The sequence below is a fragment of the Borostomias antarcticus genome (genome assembly GCF_949987555.1).
Source record: "Borostomias antarcticus genome assembly, chromosome: 3".
Lineage (NCBI taxonomy): Eukaryota > Metazoa > Chordata > Actinopteri > Stomiiformes > Stomiidae > Borostomias > Borostomias antarcticus.
In genome coordinates, this window is record NC_140236.1 from 4,150,574 (window position 1) to 4,172,293 (window position 21,720).

A 21,720-nucleotide genomic window follows, 5' to 3' on the forward strand; every position below is an offset into this window, starting at 1 on the left:
GAAGAAGTATTCAAGATTGCAAACATAATGCTTAGGTTGTATAAAGTAGGTCTGGTGTGTAATGCCTGCCGTAATCGCTCATATGCTAGGAATGTCAATATAAGGAGAATGAGAACAGCATATTTTGGGTTGCTAGGTGCCGGTCTGTAACGTATCAAAATGAAAGAGATGCATACGGCTCACACATTGGTGTGATTAGTGCTGCAATGTTGTGACATCACAGTGTGAATCACATTCGTGTCATTATTGAATTGTATTATCCTTGACGCTTTGGCAATATTGTTCACCTGACATTCATGCCAACAATGCATATTGAATTGAATTGATATTATCTGGCATCTATTCTATTGAGTCCACATTATCTTATCTTGAATAATGTGCTTGTGACCTCATAATGTTCTCTGTCGTGGCACCTACAAGTCTATAGATAAGACGGTATCTATGTCATGTCCTCTGTGATAATGTTGTTCTCCTATAATGTCATAATCATACATGTCACCATATATATAGAACAGTTGTCATTGCCATTCCCTTCATAGTGTTCTGTGATATATCTAAATACATTAAACATGACTACTACTAGTATATAGTATTTTGTATGCAATATATATATTGCATACAAAAAGCTCTTCTAAACAAGTAGGTCTTCAGACTAGAACCCAGAGTCTGTGGTGCCGTCAGATTGTCAGGGAGGGCATTTCAAAGGCGGGGTACAGCTATCCCTCTTTCCTCCTGTCCATGAAAGATAAACAGGGGATTTCACTGACCCAGAAAAGCCAAGTGATTTGTGGGACCAAGAAAACAGTTGTCAATACACAACACATGAGAGCAATCGGGACAATTTTATTTGTCACATTTTTTGAAGTCTCAATAAAAGTAATGACACGTTTACACCACGGACCTTTTTTGTCCCAGACAAGTCAAATGAGCTTTGCTTTTGAACAACACCCTAATTTGCAACATGTTGTCGTCGTCACCGGTTTTCTTGACCGTGAAGTGAAATATCGCGATAGACACTCTAATCACTACGTAATGTGCCGTGCTGCTTCTAGCGGCGCTGGTGACAGTGCTGAAAGCTGTTGGGGTGAGTTTTGTTAAATTTAGCAATTTAAAAGTACACTTTAGACATGTCAATGCGATACTTTGGGACTGTATTCCCTGTACCAAACTCGCAGGTATTTTGAAGAGGCTGATTTAACGAGTTCTTACCGTTTTAAGATTAGGCCTGGGCGGGGGCAGCTGTGTTTTTCTACGGCATAAATCATAGCTCGCTAGTCGCGCTAGCTACCAAACGGCTAACAGTACGGTCACTAGCTACATATGTGGCTGGAATATTTGCTTTAGACGAAATACTAATTGATGTGACCAAAACGCATACTGTCAACGTTGAAACCAATCTGGCTTCAACCATTAATCGACCTAAAAACGAACGTTACTACACGACCAGTACAGCGTTAGCTAGCTAGCCGGGGTTGATTAGCTCACTAGCTCTCCGACGCAGTTTCTCTTTGTTGTCCCGTGTCCTCAGCACCAGCTAGCCTCGGCCAGGTAGCTGTGGTTCTTCCTACCACCTAGCTAGAACAATAACTGTTAGCTGCTAAATAATTGTCGTATGCTGTAATGTCACCCGTCTAGCCCGTGTGCACAACACACACACACACACACACACACACACACACATTCCATACGAGCCTGAAGAGCTTAATAGATGAGCTTGAGTTAGACACGCAACAAAGTTTAGATGTCCACTACTGCAAGCTTAGCTACGGGTTTCATTTCACCGTTAGCGAACAACTAAAGCCACGTATGTGTTGCCAGTGAGCCAGGGTCGGTGCCTGTTTATAGAAAGGTTGGTATGAGCCGAGTAGGCCACACCAGGATTGCTAAAGACACGTTAGCTAGAATCACATGGTAGCTATCGCAAGCTCAGGCCTAACGCCAGGGAATTGGGTGCTTCCAGACAGGGCTTCGCTTGGGAACCACCAAGTTACTAGATAACCCCAATTATGACACGAAGGTATCCAAAGCATTTCAGTATTCATTAGACAAAGTTGACTTTTTGACATTGCTTCTAAGGCCTACGTCATTATGCAAAGTGTCACCTAGCCTGCGGTATCAGTGTTTGCTAACAGACGGCCTTTAGCCCAATGAGCATTTTTGTGGTTGTTGTTAGCCAGCGGCGATAGCCTACATTTAGCGTGAATGAGATGAATTCACGCTTTTTGATCAAAATGAGCTGGCTTGCAAACGGAGCAGTGGCTAAACTGGTTTAACGAGGCTACATTTTCTGATTGACTTAACGTCAGCATTAAGCCAGCTGATGGCATTCCCGTTATTCGCTGAAATGGCCAATCAGGGTCAGGGGCTTTAGTGGGTGGACACTACAATGTGTTTTTGTTTCTGCGTCACTTGCATGGTCTGAAAAGCACGCGTCGTAAATTGCTTTCTTGGTACTATTGAGAAAGGTTGTTTACGTCTCCACATATCCTACTTGTCACGTGTGCTCTACATCCACGATTCCTGGAAACGAGGGATTTGTGGAAGTCTTTTGAAAGCCCGAGTTTACAATAACATTTCAGGCCTTTTTCTGCAGTTACATTTGTCCCACGTCACAGCATTCTTTGAAAACATTTCGGATGGCACTCGTTGTGAGTGACCCAGCCAAATCAGATTAGATTACATAGTTCCCCATTCAGCACACAGCAACATCTAACCGAGCACTAAGATCCTATTTGTGGGGCGGGGACATTCCAAGGTAATTTTCCTTATTCTTGTGCATAAACAAAGCAGAAACCTCACCAACTCAGATGTGTGTGAGGAGTGGCTGTCATGATCTATATGTTTCATCTGAATAAACAGTGTCCCTAGTCAGAAACTGTGCCATAAATATCAGCCTGGCCAGAGGTATGCACAGGACCTGGGAGAATCTAGTCAGCTGGCATCAGGGGCTGTACAGGGGCAGCTGATGAAACACTATTTTTAGGCCTGTCAGGCTGGAGGAGAGGAATCTGTTGTCAAATTTGAATGAAAAGGAAATGACTCGGTACTGATTCACCAGGCGCTCTTACGACAGAAAATGTGAACAACCCATTATCAGTTGCTGGTAGCTGTCCTATAAATGTTATGCTTGTTAATCTAAAAAGGCCCGTTTTAAAATGTTGTCGCACTTTGCCCTTAGTCCTTTGTTTGAAAGTGCTTTTTACAACAAATGTGGTTTGTAGGTCTAATCAATCTAATCATTGAGTGTTGATTGACAGTTTGATTTCTCGACTTACACAATGTTTCTTTCTCAACAGTATGAAGTGAAACAGAACAGAATTTTTGTACCATCCGCAACTGCTTCTTCAAGTTCAGATCACAACAAAGAAACTAAGTCAAAGAAATCATCCCAAAACAAGCAAAGTTGCAACTTTCAACAAGACAAGGAAAAAACAATATCACTTCTAGAGAAAAAAAAAACAAGAAGCAACCAAACGACCAAAGACAAGACACACGGCTACCCAACTGAAACGCACGCAAGAGAAGCAATCCTATGCCGTTGCAAAAACTGATCTGAAACCAGAAGTTTGTGCCTACTCAACAGCTTTGACAAAGCACACGTCCCAACGCTGCTCCCAGCCCTCCTCATCCTCAACGCACTGCCGACTCGCCCCGGGGTGCGGAGAGGGCTGCTATCCGCTCGTTTTTACTTTCTCCTCAGTTCCCCAACTGTCTCCCCATAATCCTCTCTCTCTCTCTCTCTCTTTCCTCCCGCTCTGTTCATTTTGTTGATTTTTAAGCAGTGTTTTTGCACCTGTTTTGCCTTTTTTTTCTGCTCTACTATTTTTTGCTATTCCCCCTTTTTTGGTTTATGCAACTGTACTTGTGCCAGAAACGTGTAACACAAGTGTGTGTGTGTGTGAAGAGAAGATCTGAAACATAATCATTAAGTTCCTGACAACTGCAAGTTTCAAGACACAAAATCAAGGTGGGCCTCTTTCATTTTTGAGCATAATTTTTGCTTTTATTTTGAATTGGGCCTAGCCTATATATCAGCCCACAAGAAATCATGAGATTCTCTCCAAGTCAAGGGCTTAAAACCTGTCTCTTTCCACATTAAGGATATATTGAATGTGATGTGTGATTTTCTCATTAGGTTAATATATCTTTTGTATCAGATAGCCAGATGTTTAACAATCGGGAAGAGCTCTCTTTCAAATCCAGTCTGGTTCCCTGCTGTGCTGTCATATGACAGCGAGTACTGTGGACATTTTTCCTCTCGACTATGAACACAAATAATCCACTGAAAAGTTCGGAAAGTTATTTTACTTTACAAACAAAACAAAATGCTGCTCATAGGCACTACAATTTTAACGATGTGAAGTGGTGTTCGTACAGTATCTAGTGAGATCTTATCAGGGTTTATTGGTCCTTTTATGATGTCCTTATAGCAGCTCCATTGACAACAGAATTATTTGAATTTTTGCTGTTAGATTTCCATTAACAATCCAGTAAAGATATCACTGAACCACTAACACCCTGTAAATGGATATCCTGGTTATTCTGTAATTTGAATTGGGGAAATTAGGTGTTCAACTCAGAGACCGCACCAGTTTGAGGTCTGAACATTGTTACGGAAGTACTGCTGTGCGCCCCTCCCTTGTCGTCTTATCCTGCCTGCGCCACCTTGTCCTGATAACGCCTGTCCTGTTCCTCTACCACCCTAGAGAAAGCCCCCCCCCCCCCCCCCCCCCCGATAACATCTGACCGCCTACTCTACCACCCTATAGAAAGCCCCCCCTGATGTCTGTCCAGTTCTACCACCCTATAGAAAGCCCCCCCTGATGTCTGTCCAGTTCTACCACCCTAGAAAGCCCCCCCCCCTGATGTCTGTCCAGTTCTACCACCCTAGAAAGCCCCCCCCCCTGATGTTTGTCCAGTTCTACTACACTAGAGAAAGCTCCCCCTGATAATGTCTGTCCTACTCCTCTACCACCCTAGAGAAAGCCCCCCCTGATGTCTGTACAGTTCTACTACCCTAGAGAAAGCCCCCCTGATGTCTGTCCAGTTCTACTACCTTAGAGAACCCCCCCCCCCGCCCCCCAATATCTGTCCAGTGTTACTACCCTGGAGAAAGCCCGTAGCCTGTGATTGTGAGGCCTTGTTCACCAGCTGACCTCTTTGCCTCTCCCTTTTGTTATTTTATCCCTTTCCTCTTCTCACCCTTGCAGACCTCCAAAGGTGCATCATTGGGTGGTTGAACAAAAAAAAGATTAAAGAAACAAATAAATTCTTTTTTGAGGCATTCAAGCAAAGCAGTAATCAAGTACAACAAAGGGGTGGAGTTTGGTCCGAGTTTATGGAAAAATATGGGCAGCCCCTGGAAAGGCTTTGTCGAGTTTACCTTGCCTGCGTCGCCGCCCACTGCGTTCGTTAGTGCCGACCTGAGCAGCCCCTCTGTCGGACTCAGCCTGTCACCATACGGCCGATCCGTAAGTCCCACCCCACCCCAACCTCTTTCCTCAGTCTCCCCCCCCCCCCCCCCCCCCCATCGAACACCCATCTGCCCACCACCTTCCCTTCATCCCTCCGCTGACCGGCCTAACCCCTCCACCCTTGCGGGCTCAGAGACTAGCCTCTGTGTAGGTGCAGTGCTCCAGGTGTAGGGTGTTCGTAAGAAGGTAGGGAATCCCGACTTAAGACGTCTTAATTTGACTAAAAGGCCTCTACAAGCATGTAGTGAACAACATTTTGGAAATGTACAACAGCATTTGGCCATCGTGCTTTGATCTCTAATCTCGCCTGAGAACTTCATGCAGTCCTTTAAATCAGATAAGTTACCAATTAAGGATCTTATCTTTCAAAAAGTTTTGCTATGTGGAGTCAAACCACCCAGACTACAAAGGTAAATCTTAGAGGTTCATCAAGCATTAATAATGCAATGGCAGCAAAAGACCTAACAGTTGAGGCTGGTCTGGGACCCTTCATGTAACCCATCGTCATCTTAACGCATAGATGAGCTTCAATCTAACCTCATCTGCATCAGCATTCTTTGACTCTACTCTTAAAGGGGTAGTGTGCTATTTTAGATATTTAGCCATATTTGTGGTGTCTACCATGAACCTGAAACATGGGGAAACTGCAGCTAGCTCAGTACTGGAACGATCAGTGAAATGATGATTCGATGATTCCTATGTCTCGGGTTCATGGTAGATGGACCACAAATGGGGCTAAATGTCCAAAATGGCACACTACCCCTTTAATATAACTGTGCCTCAAGTAAGAATAATTAAGCCACATGTTACCATTTCATATTTGCAATAGATATCTTTGCCCATCGCCTTCTTCCACCCGTCTTTGATCCGTCTTTCTTTTCCTTGAAGCAAGTTTGTGAATGCGTATGTGGATGTTTTAAGGTTTGAATTAGATGCAAACCAAATCTTGGGTTTTCAACACTTAACGCTTATTTTTATCGTTTTCATTGTGACACTTAGAGGGGTAGAGATGACATTTGGAGATTTTCGTAACGGGCAGTTTTCAAGTTGTCATTCTGCTAATGCAAAGTTAAAATTGCCACAGCACCTTAGCGAAGACAACGGGAACCATTTCTGTGTTGAATGACTTGGAACACCTGATTTAGGTAAACGAGAATTGGTTAAAATCATAACTTTGTTTCCTCGATTAGTAAAATCAACTGTTTGAAAGTGGTGGCCCGTCCCCTCCCGACAGTGTTCCCCAGTCCTGCCCGCGCTGCCGGAAATGGAGAGAGTGAGCTCTGAACCCCCGCTGGCGCGCAGCTCAGCTCCTGCCCCAGCTCCTGCCCCAGCTCCTGCCTCTGCCCCTGCCCCTGCCCCCTCCACCTCCGCCATGCCTACTATCCCCCGCTGCTCCTCAATGTCCTGTCACCCACACCCGGGGGCTAAAAAGCACAAACGGACCCCCCTGTATCAGAGATCAGTAAGTGGGCATGCTGTATGGCGGTGTGCCCATCCGACTCGATGCCACCGGTTGTTGTGGTCTCGATTTTGACATTCGCTAACTGCATGGGTTTAATGATTTGCAGTTCAACTCATTTCTACCCAGAACTGAGATGCAGATTTTACGGATCGGAAATGTCTAACATGTTTGCCAGTGGACCGTTGCAGTGTTCTAGTTTTGGGTTAGGCCTAACTACAGGGCTTGCACATAATGCATAACTTCCTCAATTTGTGGATGTTGTGGACTAAATGTACTGATGGTAGATTGTGAATGGAACGGCATGATCCTCTTGAGCCAGCTAGAAATGACTGTGCAGTGTGGCCTTTATTGGTAGTGTGAATGGTCTGAAGCTACACGAAAACCCCATCGAGGGCTGCCGGCGTTGCCCAGTTCTGTTCATTTCTATTCACCAGAGGGGATGGTCAGATAAAGCCCTAGAAAGACCCTTTGATTCGTCCTGCCAAACTTTTGAAGGTTGGGTATTTTTGGTGTGTGCAACAGAATGCATGTTTGTGTGATTTGTGCGGTTGATTGGTTTTTATTTGTACTTTTTAGAAATGGGTTTTACTCTAGACATCCGGTAGACACCCGGTAGAACTATCATACATTAACCCCCCCTTCTCATACTCTCTATTATAGATTTGTGTTTTGTTCACTCTCGCACATTCACTTAAGAAATCAAGGACCGCTTTTTGACGTTGACCTCTTTTGATATGCCAAGTCTCCGTTCTCTCTTCGCACAGATGAGTTTTGACCCGGGCATGCTCCACAACAACGGGCACACCGCGTACGCCAACGGCACCGGAGCGGGCATAAGGGAGACGGGCGTGGTGGAGAAGCTGCTCACCTCCTACGGCTTCATCCAGTGCTCTGAGCGGCAGGCGCGCCTCTTCTTCCACTGTTCCCAGTATAATGGAAACCTGCAGGAGCTCAAGATAGGAGGTGAGAGGAGAACTCACACTCGCTTGTTGTTGTTTTTGAGTCGTTTTAGCAGTGGGGTCAACCCAGCTGTTTACACACAGCTGCACAGCCTCCGGAATGTTAATAAGGTAAGAAGGTTATAATGTCAATAAGGTAAGATGAGGATATAATGTTAATAAGGTAAGAAAAGGATATGTTAATAAGGTAAGATAAGGATATAAGGTAAGTAAGATAAGGAATAACCCATTTATCCCAGAATCTGCATGATCGATATCCTAAAGTCAAACTACATTTTTGATAAACGTCTCATTTGCAGAAAACCGTTCCCTCATTTGCCCCTTTTGTCCCCTGTCCCCCTCTTGTGCTCTCCCCTCTTCCCCTGCAGATGATGTGGAGTTTGAGGTGTCCTCAGACAGGCGCACTGGCAAGCCCATAGCAGTCAAGCTGCTTAAGATCAAGCCAGAGGTGCTGCCAGAGGAGCGGATCCAGGGCCAGGTGGGGCCAGACGCACACGCCACTCCCTTTACTGTGCTGCATGGTTATATTCATCCAGTTAAGGAACACCATTTTACTTTTGGTTCTGTTTTTGTCCGTGTCACCTCAGTGTCAGTCTCTCTGTTTGTGGTTTGGGGGTCTGTTTCTCAAGCTCATTGTAAATCTGTCCGACCGTTTTTGTTTAACAAAGTCTGCATCATTAACTATGTTGCATAGTTAATGCTGTGTTCCACGGGCAAATTTGTCTTTTCAGCAACTGTGTTCGACCCACAGTTGCTTGCAAGCACCTTTAATGAGTCATATTTGCAATGGGCTTGACTGTCTTTGACATGTTGTGTGTTCAGGATTGGTGGATGTTAAATGTTTAAGCAGCAAATAGTAAGTCATCAAATTACTCTGTCCTTGCAGTTGTATTTATGTCTTTGAAATAATTAGTTTGAAATAATTCGATTGTTCATAGAATAGTATTTTCACCTGTGAAGATATTTTTTAAATTACAAAAATAAAGTAAATGATAAAACGGATGACATGAATAGCCAGGTTATCTAGTTTGTGTATTGACCAACTCCAATGCCAATCTTAACCATCTTCAACTCCTATGGTTATACGTGCTGTTCAGGTTGTTTCAGCGATCCCCACTCACCTGGACGGCAAGTCCGCGCCAGGCCCGGTGCCCACGGGCAGCGTGTGCTACGAGAGAAACGGGGTAAGAAATAGGGGTCACATGGTACGACTCAGCGGTTTCTCCCTGAAGGCTGGTAGTCAATGTAATGTAAAGTATGGATTCCACCCTGTGCAGGAGGTGTTCTACCTGACCTACACCCCGGATGACGTGGAGGGGAACATCCACCTGGACACCGGAGACAAAGTCAGCTTCTACATGGAGACCAACAAGCAGTGAGTTTTTGACCCCCCCTCCATCCCGCTGAATTTTCATCTCTATCCCAATCACGTCTCTGCACACCATTCTGTGCCCACCCTCCCATTGCTCTCCGTAAAGCGCATTGTGTTGCCTCTGTGTATGATGCGCTACACAAATAAAGTTTGATTTTGATTCTACAGCCTGTCCCAACCCCTCTGGTTTGTTTCAGTACTGGTGCAGTCAGCGCTCACAACATTCACCTGGTGAAGAAGAAGCAGATGAGGTGCCAGGGCGTGGTGTGCGCCACCAAGGTGAGCCTCGCTCTCTCCTTCGCCGGTGGAAAATGGCCGCCGGAGCCGGAGCCTGACGGGTTTTTTTTTTTTTTGTCCCGTGCGCGGCAGGAGGCGTTTGGTTTCATCGAGAGGGCCGACGTGGTGAAGGAGATCTTCTTCCACTACAGCGAGTTCAAGGGCGACCTGGAGGCGCTGCAGGCCGGGGACGACGTGGAGTTCACCATCAAGGAGAGAAACGTAGGTGTCAAGAGGCGGAGCCCTTAGATCAGGCATTATTAAACTGTGAGGCGGGCCTCCCCTGGGGGGCCCCAAAGAAATTCTGGGGAGGCGCGGAGGGATGGTTAATTGAAATAAATGGGATTGAAATAAATAATCTGATAGATGTATACTAAATTTGTGGATAGTGCAGAGAGAGCCTCCCCCCGCAGGCATGAATGTATTGTGCGAAAACGTCATAACGTTAACTAGCAACAGGTGCCACCGAGCTAACTTAGCTGTGTAACGTTATGGGCTAGCTAACGCTGTCTTGAATAATGGACAAATTTGTGGGGTTGGGGGGGCGCGGGTGTGTCACTGTTTTCAGAGGGGAGGCCCACATTGATGGAGTTTGGGAACCCATGCCTTAGATGGTTGGATGATTGATTCGTATCAAGTGAAATCTGGATCTGATTCATATGAAGTAAAATATATATATACATGTGCTGATCTAAAAATCCTTTGTAATAACCTTGTATTCGACTCGTGTACCCTAATTTCACAAGGAAGGAAGAGAAGTTTTATAATGACTCTTGTCCGTGTTATGATGGATATATTATTTCCCTGTGTATTTGTAGTTCAACAGCTTTGTTGTCTGTCCTCCAGGGTAAGGAGGTGGCCACGGACGTCAGGCTGCTCCCCCAGGGGACGGTCATCTTTGAGGACATCAGCATCGAGCAGTTTGAAGGCACCGTCACCAAGGTCATCCCCAAAGTCCCAAACAAGAACCAGGTTAGCGAGCCAGTCGAACTGTCGGGACTCTGACCGTGACGTCAACCGACACAAAAAATAAATAAATCAGCAGCTCACATCTTTTTCTTTCCCACCTTGAAGAACGACCCGTTGCCAGGCCGCATATCCGCCAGGATCAGCTTCCAGGACAAGGAGCTCCTGTTCGGGGAGAAGGACACCAAATCCAAGGTGACCCTGCTGGAGGGCGACCACGTGCACTTTAACATCTCCACCGACCGGCGAGACAAGCTGGAGCGCGCCACCAACATCGACATCCTCTCGGACACCTTCAACTTCACCAAGGAGACCCGCGAGATGGTGAGCGGTTGGGAGGGAGGGCGGGGGGGTGGGGGGGGTAGACTTGTCAACGGTAGACTGGAGTGAAGTGTCTCTGCTCTGGACATCCATATAAAGCACTCGTTTTCTAATGCTGGTTTGTAAGTCTTCCATTTTGCTAAATGTTAACTAAAGCTGTGATTATGGCCGAAAGAAGAGTTGATGCCTTTCAGCATGTTTCTCCAGACAAGGGTTGCGCGCGTGTGTGTGTGTGCACTCACTCACTCACTCATCATCCTCCCCCTCGCCTATAGGGAGTGATCGCTGCCATGCGTGACGGCTTTGGCTTCATCAAGTGTGTGGACCGGGACGCCAGGATGTTCTTCCACTTCAGCGAGGTCCTGGAGGAGAGCCAGCTGCACATCTCTGATGAAGTCGAGTTCACCGTCGTGCCTGTGAGTCCTGAGAAATGCTTCCAATTCAACGCTCATCTCGCTTTCCTTTTCCAAAAGTAGTTTTTCCAAAGCTTCTGAACCACACATTGAATTTTAAAGGTGTCCTATTATGCTAATTTTCAACAATGTAATATGTCTTTGGTGTGCCCAAAATATCTGAGTATTTTTGCTGAAAATACCACTCAGAATAAGCGTTCTAGCATGCCTCTATACCCCTCTGTTGACCACGAGATCAGATTGAGTGGATTGAGCGCTTTTCACATATGCAAATGAGCTTGGCTAAGAGCAAGTCGGCAGGCTAGAGAACGAGGGCTGTTGACGGCGCTATGCTACCTCCTATTGCTGGCTAGCCTGGACCATCCACACTTGATGCCACTGTGACAAATTTCATCCTCTCTCCCTGACTAAACATGATAGTGCCCATGTTATCTCCACGGTTGCATGCTGTTACCTTTAGCTACATTCGCTAGCTAGACACCACCAGGCTATATGACGCCATTCGACTGCAAACAATAAAAGATAGATTCTTTAGGCCGAGGGGAATCCAATGATGTCCACTTCTTAACATTTGATCATTTTTAATGACCGCTCGATGAACAAGAAGTCTGCCAATTTCATTCCACTAATGTATATGATGAGACAAGCATCCGGGTTGAGGCAAAAAGGGGAGTTTGTTCGTGTTGGCTAGCTAGCGTTAGTACTATGTGCAAACAAACACAGATCATAATTATTTGGTTACTGCTTAATTTCCACCGACAGTTGGTATTGCTTGATCATTCAGAAAGAGTTTATCTGAAAATCCTGCATTGTACTGACCCAGGTTGGAAAATCAATCGGGCAAAAAAAAGGCTAGAGCACACTGCCAGTGTTTTGCCAATTTCAGTGGGAACGTTGCCATCAAAAATCAAATGTATCCACTCAGCTCTTCTGTCCTTTGAGCTTGGGAGACGATCTGTGCTGCTTAGTACATCCAAGAACAGAGCATTTTCCTATGCTAGCTAGTGGGACCTGCAAATAATGTCAGCCTTTATAGCCAGGTAAACAAACACAGGTGATTGGAGGTATTCAGATGGGGGGCGGGATTATTATAATAGGTCCCCGACTGTGGCGTAATTTGACACGGGAGATTTGAATGGCTTGCTGGGACAGATTTTTTTTTTCCTAATGTTTTCATTTTTGCTTACCACAACAAAACTGGGTTGTTTCACTTCATATTTGTGTGTTAGTTGACCCATCAGAGACTCAAATGTATATGTAAAAACAATGAAAAAGTTAGTTTTGCAAATGTGGACCCTTTTAAATGAATTGTTGTCCCTGGCTACAACCACAACTGACTAGAGCATGATTAACCACATTGGATTGGATAGTTTTTCATTCTAAAGGGAGTTTAGAATTTTTGAAAGTTATTTTAAAGCCTTTCTCCTCTCTGTGTGCAGGACATGCTGTCTGCCCAGAGGAACCACGCAGTGCGCATCAAGAAGCTGCCCAAGGGCACCGTGTCTTTTCACACCCAGTCTGAGCAGCGCTTTGCGGGCGTTGTGGAGAAGGAAGCCGTGGCAGCCACCACCGCCAAAAGTGGCAGTCCCAGCAAGGGCAAAGAGAAGGTATGTCAACAGTCACAACGCCACACCACAACTACAACCACAACACACAACTTTTTAAACTTTTTTTGTGTGTAATTCTTTTAAGTTGCACTTAAACGTCCTCTTCCCTTGTCTGGTCTTTTTATTTTAACTCTTCTCATCAAGTCAATCCATTGTGGAAAATGGATCTTGACACACTTTCTTTCTATTTATTTCTTTTTTTTCTTTTCAGACCATATTTTTCTTTCTTTTTAGTTCTAATCCTCATCTTTGCTCTTTCCTTCAACCCTTTCCCCTCATGCCTCCCCTCATTAGAAAAAAGACAAGGTAGGATTCTGGCCTCTGCATGATGCCACCTCGCCCCTGTTAATGTTCAAGAGACGTTTTCTCACAGGGTTGGAAATATAGATACTTGATATTGAACACACCCAAGCTTGAACGCACCCAAGCTTACACTAACCACTAGTCTGGTTGTTTTAATGAAGGTAGTTTCAGATATTTGTATGGAACGTAAATTAAAGACCTGTGGCATTGACTCCCTCCTTCGTGTCCTCACTTGATCTGTCCTTGCCTCTCATTGCTACTGAATTTGTATTCCCTTTCATTTATAAAATCGTTAGCACATGAGTGTTCAAGCAGGCCTTCCCCCCATCAAAGCAGATTTGCCTAATCGTGTGTTTCTCTTGTCCCTGAAGGGTAAAGTTGTAGAGAAGGTTAGTGGTGTGGGCTGGCTCCACTAAATGTTTTGCTCTCCACAGGGTTGACGGCATGGTTTTAGTATTAGAGATTAACCTCAGAAATATGGACTGTCTAATATATTTTATAAACGCTTTAACTTCTGCAGTCTTGGAATTGGTATCACATTGACATCTCATGAAGATATTAACAATATAGAATTACTGTACTGTTCAAGCAGTACAGTAGTTCATGCTAATGCAAACATTTTGCTAACAGAGAATAGGGTGCTTTGGAATGAGACTTACTAAGGACTTAAGGCCACCTCTCCACCACTTGTATTCTTGCTCCACCACTTGTATTCTTGCTCCACCACTTGTATTCTTTTATTATTCTTCTTGTCTTGCTCCTTCTGGGGTAATTACTGGTCTGGATAAAAAATTTCAGTTCACAGACAATTTATCCCCAGTGACTATTTCAGAATCAGAAATGGTGCACATGGGAAGTGTATATGTCACTAATTAGATATTATACAACTCCAGACTATTCATTCGGGCTACGTAAATCAACCATAACAGAAGCTCTTATTTCCTGACCTGTCTAACGGTCTTCTGGTGGACGTGTGCTTTGCCCTGTAGGAGGCGGAGGAGGGGGTGATCGGATACGATGACTGCGGGGTGAAGCTGACCGTGTTGTACCACGTCAAGGATCTGGAGGGAGCTGGACAACCACAAGTCGGAGACAAGGTGCTTAACATTACCCATGTTGCACAGTTTGAATTGCTCTAACCAGCGTCTCCCTAAGAAGCGAGTTCAAATGTACTTTCTTGGTCATTAAGCAAGAGCTTAATCTGAGCCAAATTGAGATTGTCAAACTCAAACCTCTGTTCACGCCAAATGTGAACCCTTGTTTAGTTGCCGTTTGATAATAATTAACTTCCCATGCACAATAAGTCTCAGGGCAAAATGTGTCTTGTAGCTGCCTTCAGTTCCACATGTTAATCCAACCGTCCACTAGGTGGAGTTCTCCATCAACGAGGTGAAGCGGACGGGACAGCAGAGCGCCGTCTCCATCAAGATCCTCAATCGCACCATCAACACCAAGAGGCTGCTGGGATTTGTTGCCACGCTGAAGGACAACTTTGGCTTCATCGAGACCGCCAATCATGATCAAGAGATCTTCTTTCACTATAGGTAAGTTTGAGCAACACAGGCAGGGTTACAAACTCATCATTACCAAACTGCCGTTGTTTTCGCGTTTGGAAATACGTCGGAGTGAATGCAGCTGACGGCTAACTATGGCTCATTCACCTCCATGCATTTCCAAACGCGAAAACAACGGCAGTGAAAAACTGAGTCTGGTAATGATGAGTTTGTAACCCCGATAGTGTATTCAGCCTGTTATTTTGACTATTTCGGTTCTTGAAGCGGTATTTTTACAGCAAACTTTTAACATTGAAGTCAACGGGCACTTACGCATCCGCACCCCAGAATGACCAATATGGCTGCCAGGTGAATAAGGCGAATAGGGTGTACGGGGTGATTAATGGCGTCCCTATTGTCCATTATAGTGAAATGTGTGGAGACTTGGAGAACCTGGAGCTGGGCGACACCGTGGAATACACCCTGTCCAAGGGCAAGGGGAACAAAGTGAGCGCGGAGAAAGTCACCAAGGTGGCTGCAGGTACGAATCAAGTGACGTTTCAGGAATTTATATCCCACAATCCACCATTCTCAGATTTAATTGCATGACCAACAAAGTGAGCGCAGAGAAAGTCACCAAGGTGGCTGCAGGTACGAATCAAGTGACGTTTCAGGAATTTTATATTTTCCCACAATCCACCATTCTCAGATTTAATTGCATGACCGTAAACCTGCAACCTGTCGTATCGTCTCCATTCCCAACAGCCGTTGTTAAATGTGACGTTGTGTTTTGCAGTGAATGGCGTGGGGGAGGATGTTGGCGCAGCAGTGATGCTGGGTAAGGTGGTCCGTCCACTGCGCAGTGTGGACCCCTCCCAGACGGAGTACCAGGGTCTGATAGAGGTTACTGAGGAAGGTGAGACTCAACGGGCATTGGATTTATATTCTCCTCATCTTCATTTTAACCCACGGATGACTCCCTCAATGCTACTTTTTTTTTGTGTGCATGTCCACCGACAAGCTGTGTTTTAGAGCTGGCGCTGTTTTCTCGTTGTTTACAATGGGTAATGAGCTCTAGGGCGCTATAGAGTTCCAAGTGCTTTTTAGCAGTATAGCGCCATGAGCTCTAGGCTTTTTTTTTTTAATGAAGTTGAGCTTTTTGGGCTAGAGTGCAGGCTGTAAAAGGCTGTTGTGACGACGACAACAATCTTTTTTTAGCGAATCTGCAGAGGCAGCGAACGTTAGCACTAACTAGCATTAGCTAGCTATCTTAACGTGGCCAGTTAATCTACAGTCTGCAAAAACACGACACTCGTTGCTAACGTAGCTGTAAAACGTTGGTAGCCTAGCCAGCTCTAAACACACTGCGCTCTTCAGCTACATGCAGCTCGTCGGTGGACACACACCCTCACTCGGCTCTTTCTCTGGTCGTTATGTCTGCGCGATCACCGACGTCACCGCTCTCTCCCCGTCCAGGTGGCACCAAGGGCCAGAGCTACCCCTTTGGCATCGTGGGCATGGCCAGCAAGGCCGACTGCCTGCAGAAAGGGGAGATGGTGAGGTTCCAGCTGTGCACCGTGGCTCAGACGGGACAGAAGATGGCCTGCAACGTGGTCCCCCAGCGCAGAGCCTTGGTGGAGTGCGTCAAGGACCAGGTAAATAAAGTTTTGAAAACTAGGCCACCAACCTAGACAATTGTCTTCTCAAAATAAACTCTTCAACCCAGTCATCTCTGTTCTCTGCGGTTGTTTATCGTTTTGACTTGCCACCCCACAAAGTAAGTGTTTTGCTGCCAACATCATGTGACCTGATGCTCGTTTCCCCAGTTTGGTTTCATCACGTATGAAGTGGGCGAGAGTAAGAAGCTGTTCTTCCACGTCAAAGAGGTGCAGGATGGCCTGGAGCTCCAGACCGGAGACGAGGTGGAGTTCTCCGTCATCCTCAACCAGCGCACAGGGAAGTGCAGCGCCTGCAACGTGCGCAGAGTGAGGTAAGGACCCCGGGAGACGCCGGCATCCCCATCTATTCATACCACAAACATTTTTTTTTTTTACTTTGTACTGGATGTTTCATGTTAATAAAACCGACGTCTTGTATGGCTGCCCTCTTATATAGTTTATATATCGTTTATAATTATATATCGTTATAGTGAGGGGCCCAAACCGGTGGCGACGCCCCGTCCCGACCGGCTGGTGAACCGGCTGAAGAGCATCACCCTGGACGACGCCAGCGCCCCCCGCCTGGTCATCGTGAGGCAGCCCCGCGGCCCGGACAACTCCAAGGTACGCAGGCGGTCTGTCACAACGGCGCTGATGCAGTGCATGGCTCCTCCTTAAACTTTGCCCTATGTACTTCAGAATCAATGTATTTTAACATCCTGATATTTGTCAAAGAACAATGTGCAAAGTGCCTGGGTTCAGTCCTTGACTTTAATGAACGTTCTTTTGTCACGCAGGGCTTTAGTGTGGAGAGGAAGACCCGTCAGCCGGGAGTCATTGACTGAGCAATATCGCCTCCGCCCAATCTGGTGTAGGTGGGCTTTGGTTTCGAAATGCAATCCCCGAACGGATGACAACATGGGAAAGAGATTTTTTGCTATCGTTCACATGCTCGCACTCTGACAAGTTCATATTTGCATACATACTCTATACGCAATCTCTCCCTCGCACACACACACGTACTAAGACAGACATAGGCATGTGTAAACCCCTGTCCCTGTCCATCGCCTGCAAGGGAACCCTCTCATTCCATTTGTTCCCTGCAACCCATGTACGATGTACTTGATACAGACTTCCGTACCGGAGTATACATGGGGGATCTCTCTTCTGAGTTTGTGTGTATGTGTGCCTGTGTGATTGTCGTGCACAAGGTGTTTTAGCAATGGTAGAGGTTACGGTGCTTCAAGGAGGTATTTGTTCTTGAGTGCCCTGTCTCTCAAAACCTGAGTGACGGTTGTGTGATTTATGTTTTGTCCCTATTTTTCTTTTCTGAATTCTTTTGCTTTTTTTTAATGTCCGGAATTCTGCACCTGCAACTTGTGTGTATTTGCGTTTGTGTGTATGAGCGTGAGCGTTGGCATGTACTAAACTTCATCCGCTTTGTTTCCTCTCTTCATTTATGGAAACTGTGATTTCTTATTTGTCAATAGTTTCTGCTACTGTATGCTTTCCTTCAAAACACATAAAGCAAAGCAAAGTTCCCTCCATAAGGAGGATCTCATGTGCAGGCTTAAACAGGCTACTTCTCTGCTCGGTTTTTTTGAGCAGTTTTAAGATGCTTTATTCAAGAGCTGGAGTGAAAGCATGGTGTTGCGCAGTATGTTAACATTTAAGTGATTATTTCGTTTGGGATGTTCTTTTCTCAAATCTGGAGCCCTTAGATTCCGTTTTGGTATCCTCATGCTCCTCTTAAGCAGTTTCCCCCAGGTGCAGAATTCCTAATGGCATCTTACTGTCAGCGTTTTTTTTTTTCCCACTTGAACATCTTTTGCTTTCTGTTCATTGAAACTCGAATTCTGCTAATGAATAACTGAAGTACGAATAAGGTGCCTAAAAATTACAAACAAACAAAAAAAAATTAGATGTATCCTTTGTCCCCAGCCAACCGCCAAAATATAAAGAACAATCTTAGGGTGGCTTTTTTTCTAGTAGAAATAATACTGGTCTGCATCCCGAATACATGTGGGTTGAAATATACTGTATGTAACGTGTGCTTTTTTCTTAGTGAAAGATTCAAACATCAAGATATAACAAAAACAAATTTAACTTAAAGTGGGGGAAAGAAAGTATTAGAAATAATTAAGTTAAAAAGTATCAGGATATCTGTTGTGCTCTGGAGACTGGTGGATGATCTGTTGTGCCTCTGCACTCATGGAGTTAGTCTAATTGAATTTCAACTCTGGAGATCACTGGGTTCCTGATGAACCGTGTACAGTGGCTCTCCTATGTACTTTTGTTAATGGTCTTGAATGAAACAATTGAATTAAAGTTTTATGAAAATCATAACTTGTTTTATTTATTTTTTTGTAGATCATAAAACAACTTGATTTGTATCCTACAGGATGAAGAGTTAACTTTTGCACAGACACGATAGCTTTAAAAATAAAAAAAATAAAAAAACTGGAAAATGCATTGCAGGAAATCTAAGTAATGTTCTGTACAGTGAATATTCCAGTAAAGTTGTAAAAAATGTTAAAAATCAATGTTACATCAACGAGTATCACTTTAAACCCTTGTGGTGCCCATATATATTGTTATCTCGGAGCGATGCACAACCTTTGGTTTAGTTTCTGGTTGAGGGCTCTGTGCTTCAGACCAGCGTTTCCACCATTCCCTGAGCTGACGTGGTCCGGATGGTCTCACTTCCTTGATCTGGTGAGGAGAAACGAGAGCCTGAGGAAGATTACAGTTCTCTCTGGGAGGAAACTTCCTGTGTTTATTTACCTCACTAGCTGTGCTTGATCTTGGCTGGCTGAGTTTCTTATTTGGTGCATTCAACCTCTCAGCAGCGGTAGTTGCGGGGGCTTGTGTTGGTGCCGCATCTTGCTCCTCTGGTGTCGTTCTTTGAACCCTGGTGAGATCCAGCCCATGCATTCTGCTTTTGTACTCCTCCAACCTGGCCTTACACTCGACGGCTTTCGCCTTCATCTCCAGGAACTGTGTTTGCAGGTCTTTCTCATATCCCTCCTCCGCCTTCAGCTCGTTCTCCCAGAATTGTAGCTGCTCCGTTTCCTCCTCTATGATTTTCTGTTGGGTCTCTTGCTCTGCAAGCCTCGCCCTCTGTCGCTCTTCCAACTCGCATATCTGGGTGTCGGCAGATGTCATCTGGACCTGTAGATGTTGCAGAGTAGCCTGTTGCCGTGTAATCACTTCTCTTAACTTCCTGTCTTCCTCGGTCTTGTTGGCACTGCTTGGATTCACCAGATCCTCGGCTCTCGTCTTTCTCGCGCAGACCTCTGTGTGTCTTGTGGAATACTTGCCGTCCTTTCCGACTCTTTCCTCACGATCACTTGTGTCGGACTTCCGTCGGCCCATGCCTTGATCCCCCATGCAGCATGAAATCCGCTGGTGGTCAGTTGATTTCCGACTCTTTTCATCTCTGACTTTGCTACGTGAGCCTTCAGGGACAGAGGCTTCCTTGGCAACAGCAACAGAAATGTTTTGGGAGCTTCCATTTCTGTCTCCGGCCCCCCTGATGCTCCTCTTATCAGAGCCAGGTTGGCGGCCCTCACCCCTTCCTAGGTTCTCCAGCCACCCCCATGCCTCCTCCATCAGTGTGAGTGACTTTCTTTTGGGTCTTTTTACTTCCTCCAGTGGCTGTTCAGCTTGTTGTCGCAACCGTAATATGGGTGGTAGACTTTGACGATGTAAGCTGAGGGAACCACTACCCCTCCGCACTCTGCTCCCGGCATTGGGTCTCAGCTGGGCCGGGCAAGCCTGGTACCTGCCCCCCTTGGCCCGGCTCGGTCGTTCCCAGAGGGGTTGTCCGCCGTGCAGCAGGGTGAGCTGGACCTCCCTGGCCTGCTGCCCGTACTTCTCAAGTGACTCCAGAAGCCGTTCGTTGGGTGTCACGCTGCGCTCAAAATCTTTGAATTTCTCCTTTAGTGTGTAACCCCCGGGTCGACCTGTAAACAGGAAGTTGTCAGCCGATTCAATGCTTGTTTTTCCTCTAGGTGTGGAGGGCCTACTGTAGCCTACTCACCAAGGGCTTGAGCCAAAGCGATGACCACTTCTTGGCAGGTTGTTTTCTCTGTAACTCCACAGACAACACGAGGAACACCATCCACTGATACCTTTACTTCCATTGTTAAGTCAATCTGTCATCAGAAAAAAGTGAATAGCTTTTAAACGTAAAGCTTCTGATACCTTGGGGAGTAAGTGTCAACATGGGTTTAGTTGCAAAGACACAAATTACCATTCACGGTCATCAAGCCTGCCTTCTCTTGGGAGGTTATAGCCTTAGAGCAGTTAAAACCACAGTAGGCCTAAATTGTACACATTCAATAGAGAACTTGAACTACTACAATTAAAACGGTGAGATACACTGACGACACTAATCAATTAGGGTTTTACATGAGGAATGTAAGCTTAGTGGCCTGCTAAACAATTGAATGCTCAACACAGAAATCGAAAGGCAATTCTTGCTCAGACGTTTCAGGTGATAAATTAAGGCAAATCAAGGAAACTTACCTCGTCTTGAAGTAAAGCAGTAAACCTCCAGCTAGGAGCTCTCCTGTACAACTGTATGCACAAGGCTGCTGGGCACGGAGGCAGTCTTGTAGAGAGGATATAATTTGAATTCCCAAAGGCACCTACAGTCCGGTACTACTAGAGGATCGTTTATGAACCCACCCTTCTTGCAAATAAGATGTTGAGCTGATAAGTGAAGTATGCATATGTACACAGAGGTGAAGTGCTGAGAGAAGTGGGTATACACTGACTAAAGAAGTGGGTATACTGTAGCAGAATTTTTTTACATTTGGTGTTTAAAGAAGTGGGTATACTGTGGGTCCATGGATAAGGAAGTGGGTATACTCTCTATATACCCTCGCTACACCACTGCATGTATGACTAGTGCTGTGCCCGTTCAAAACGTGCCTGTTCAGAACGGGCTGATTCCAGTATTACTACTTGCAGCTCTCCAGGCACAGCACTCTGGCCATTGTGCCTGTTCGGAACCATTGCCCATTATGGTATAATGAGCAATATTTTTCATACTCCACTGCTCACTCTTCGTTTTCCCCAATAAAAACATAATTATTCTCTCATGTCTAATTTGTAGGATTTAATTATAAAATGTTAGAGCTAAATGTCTTGTTGCATTAAAGGCATATAACATTGTGTCTTGTTGCATTAAAGGCATATAACATTGTAATATAATATATATATATATATTAACTGTATATAACATTAACTGTAAATTAAATTCAAAGAGACTCAATATGCTTGTTCTGGCTTAATAGAGAAGTTACTGCCAATATGGGCTCACTAGTGACAATGGCCGGGTTTCCCGAACGAGTTAAGAAGCACTTAACTCCAAAGTACTTCTTAACTCCCATGCAAAGGGTTGCTTAAG

The 21,720-nt window shown here is 45.2% G+C and overlaps 2 protein-coding genes across 5 annotated transcripts; one reads left to right on the forward strand and one right to left on the reverse strand.

Moving 5' to 3' along the window:
* The first annotated feature begins 1,020 nt into the window (after positions 1–1,020).
* On the forward strand, positions 1,021–18,650 carry csde1 (cold shock domain containing E1, RNA-binding). Of its 4 annotated transcripts, none has more exons than XM_084435893.1 (20): positions 1,021–1,084; positions 3,297–3,967; positions 7,701–7,899; positions 8,264–8,430; positions 8,993–9,079; positions 9,152–9,270; positions 9,465–9,546; positions 9,637–9,765; positions 10,390–10,515; positions 10,618–10,833; positions 11,106–11,246; positions 12,683–12,850; positions 14,143–14,250; positions 14,522–14,697; positions 15,075–15,187; positions 15,443–15,562; positions 16,123–16,301; positions 16,473–16,636; positions 16,796–16,928; positions 17,102–18,650. In XM_084435893.1, the coding sequence occupies exons 3-20, from the start codon at positions 7,701–7,703 to the stop codon at positions 17,147–17,149; spliced, it is 2,475 nt and encodes an 824-aa protein (XP_084292019.1). In that variant the 5' UTR covers positions 1,021–1,084; positions 3,297–3,967; the 3' UTR covers positions 17,150–18,650. The 4 variants fall into 4 exon arrangements, with proteins under 4 accessions (XP_084292019.1, XP_084292020.1, XP_084292021.1 ...); XM_084435894.1 differs by having other exon boundaries at positions 9,173–9,270; XM_084435895.1 differs by having other exon boundaries at positions 8,264–8,373.
* Positions 18,651–18,869: 219 nt separating this feature from the next.
* On the reverse strand, positions 18,870–20,449 carry rassf11 (Ras association domain family member 11; the record flags this gene model as incomplete). Its single annotated transcript, XM_084435897.1, has 2 exons — positions 18,870–20,269; positions 20,347–20,449. The coding sequence occupies 2 exons, from the start codon at positions 20,447–20,449 to the stop codon at positions 18,870–18,872; spliced, it is 1,503 nt and encodes a 500-aa protein (XP_084292023.1).
* Positions 20,450–21,720: the final 1,271 nt, after the last annotated feature.

Excerpts from the sequence above, each read along its gene's own strand:
- csde1 (XM_084435893.1), top strand. The coding sequence starts at position 7,701 with ATGAGTTTTGACCCGGGCATGCTCCACAACAACGGGCACACCGCGTAC. Across the intron at positions 14,251-14,521 it reads AACCACAAGTCGGAGACAAG|GTGGAGTTCTCCATCAACGA; the intron begins GTGCTTAACATT and ends ACCGTCCACTAG. Across the intron at positions 14,698-15,074 it reads GAGATCTTCTTTCACTATAG|TGAAATGTGTGGAGACTTGG; the intron begins GTAAGTTTGAGC and ends TGTCCATTATAG.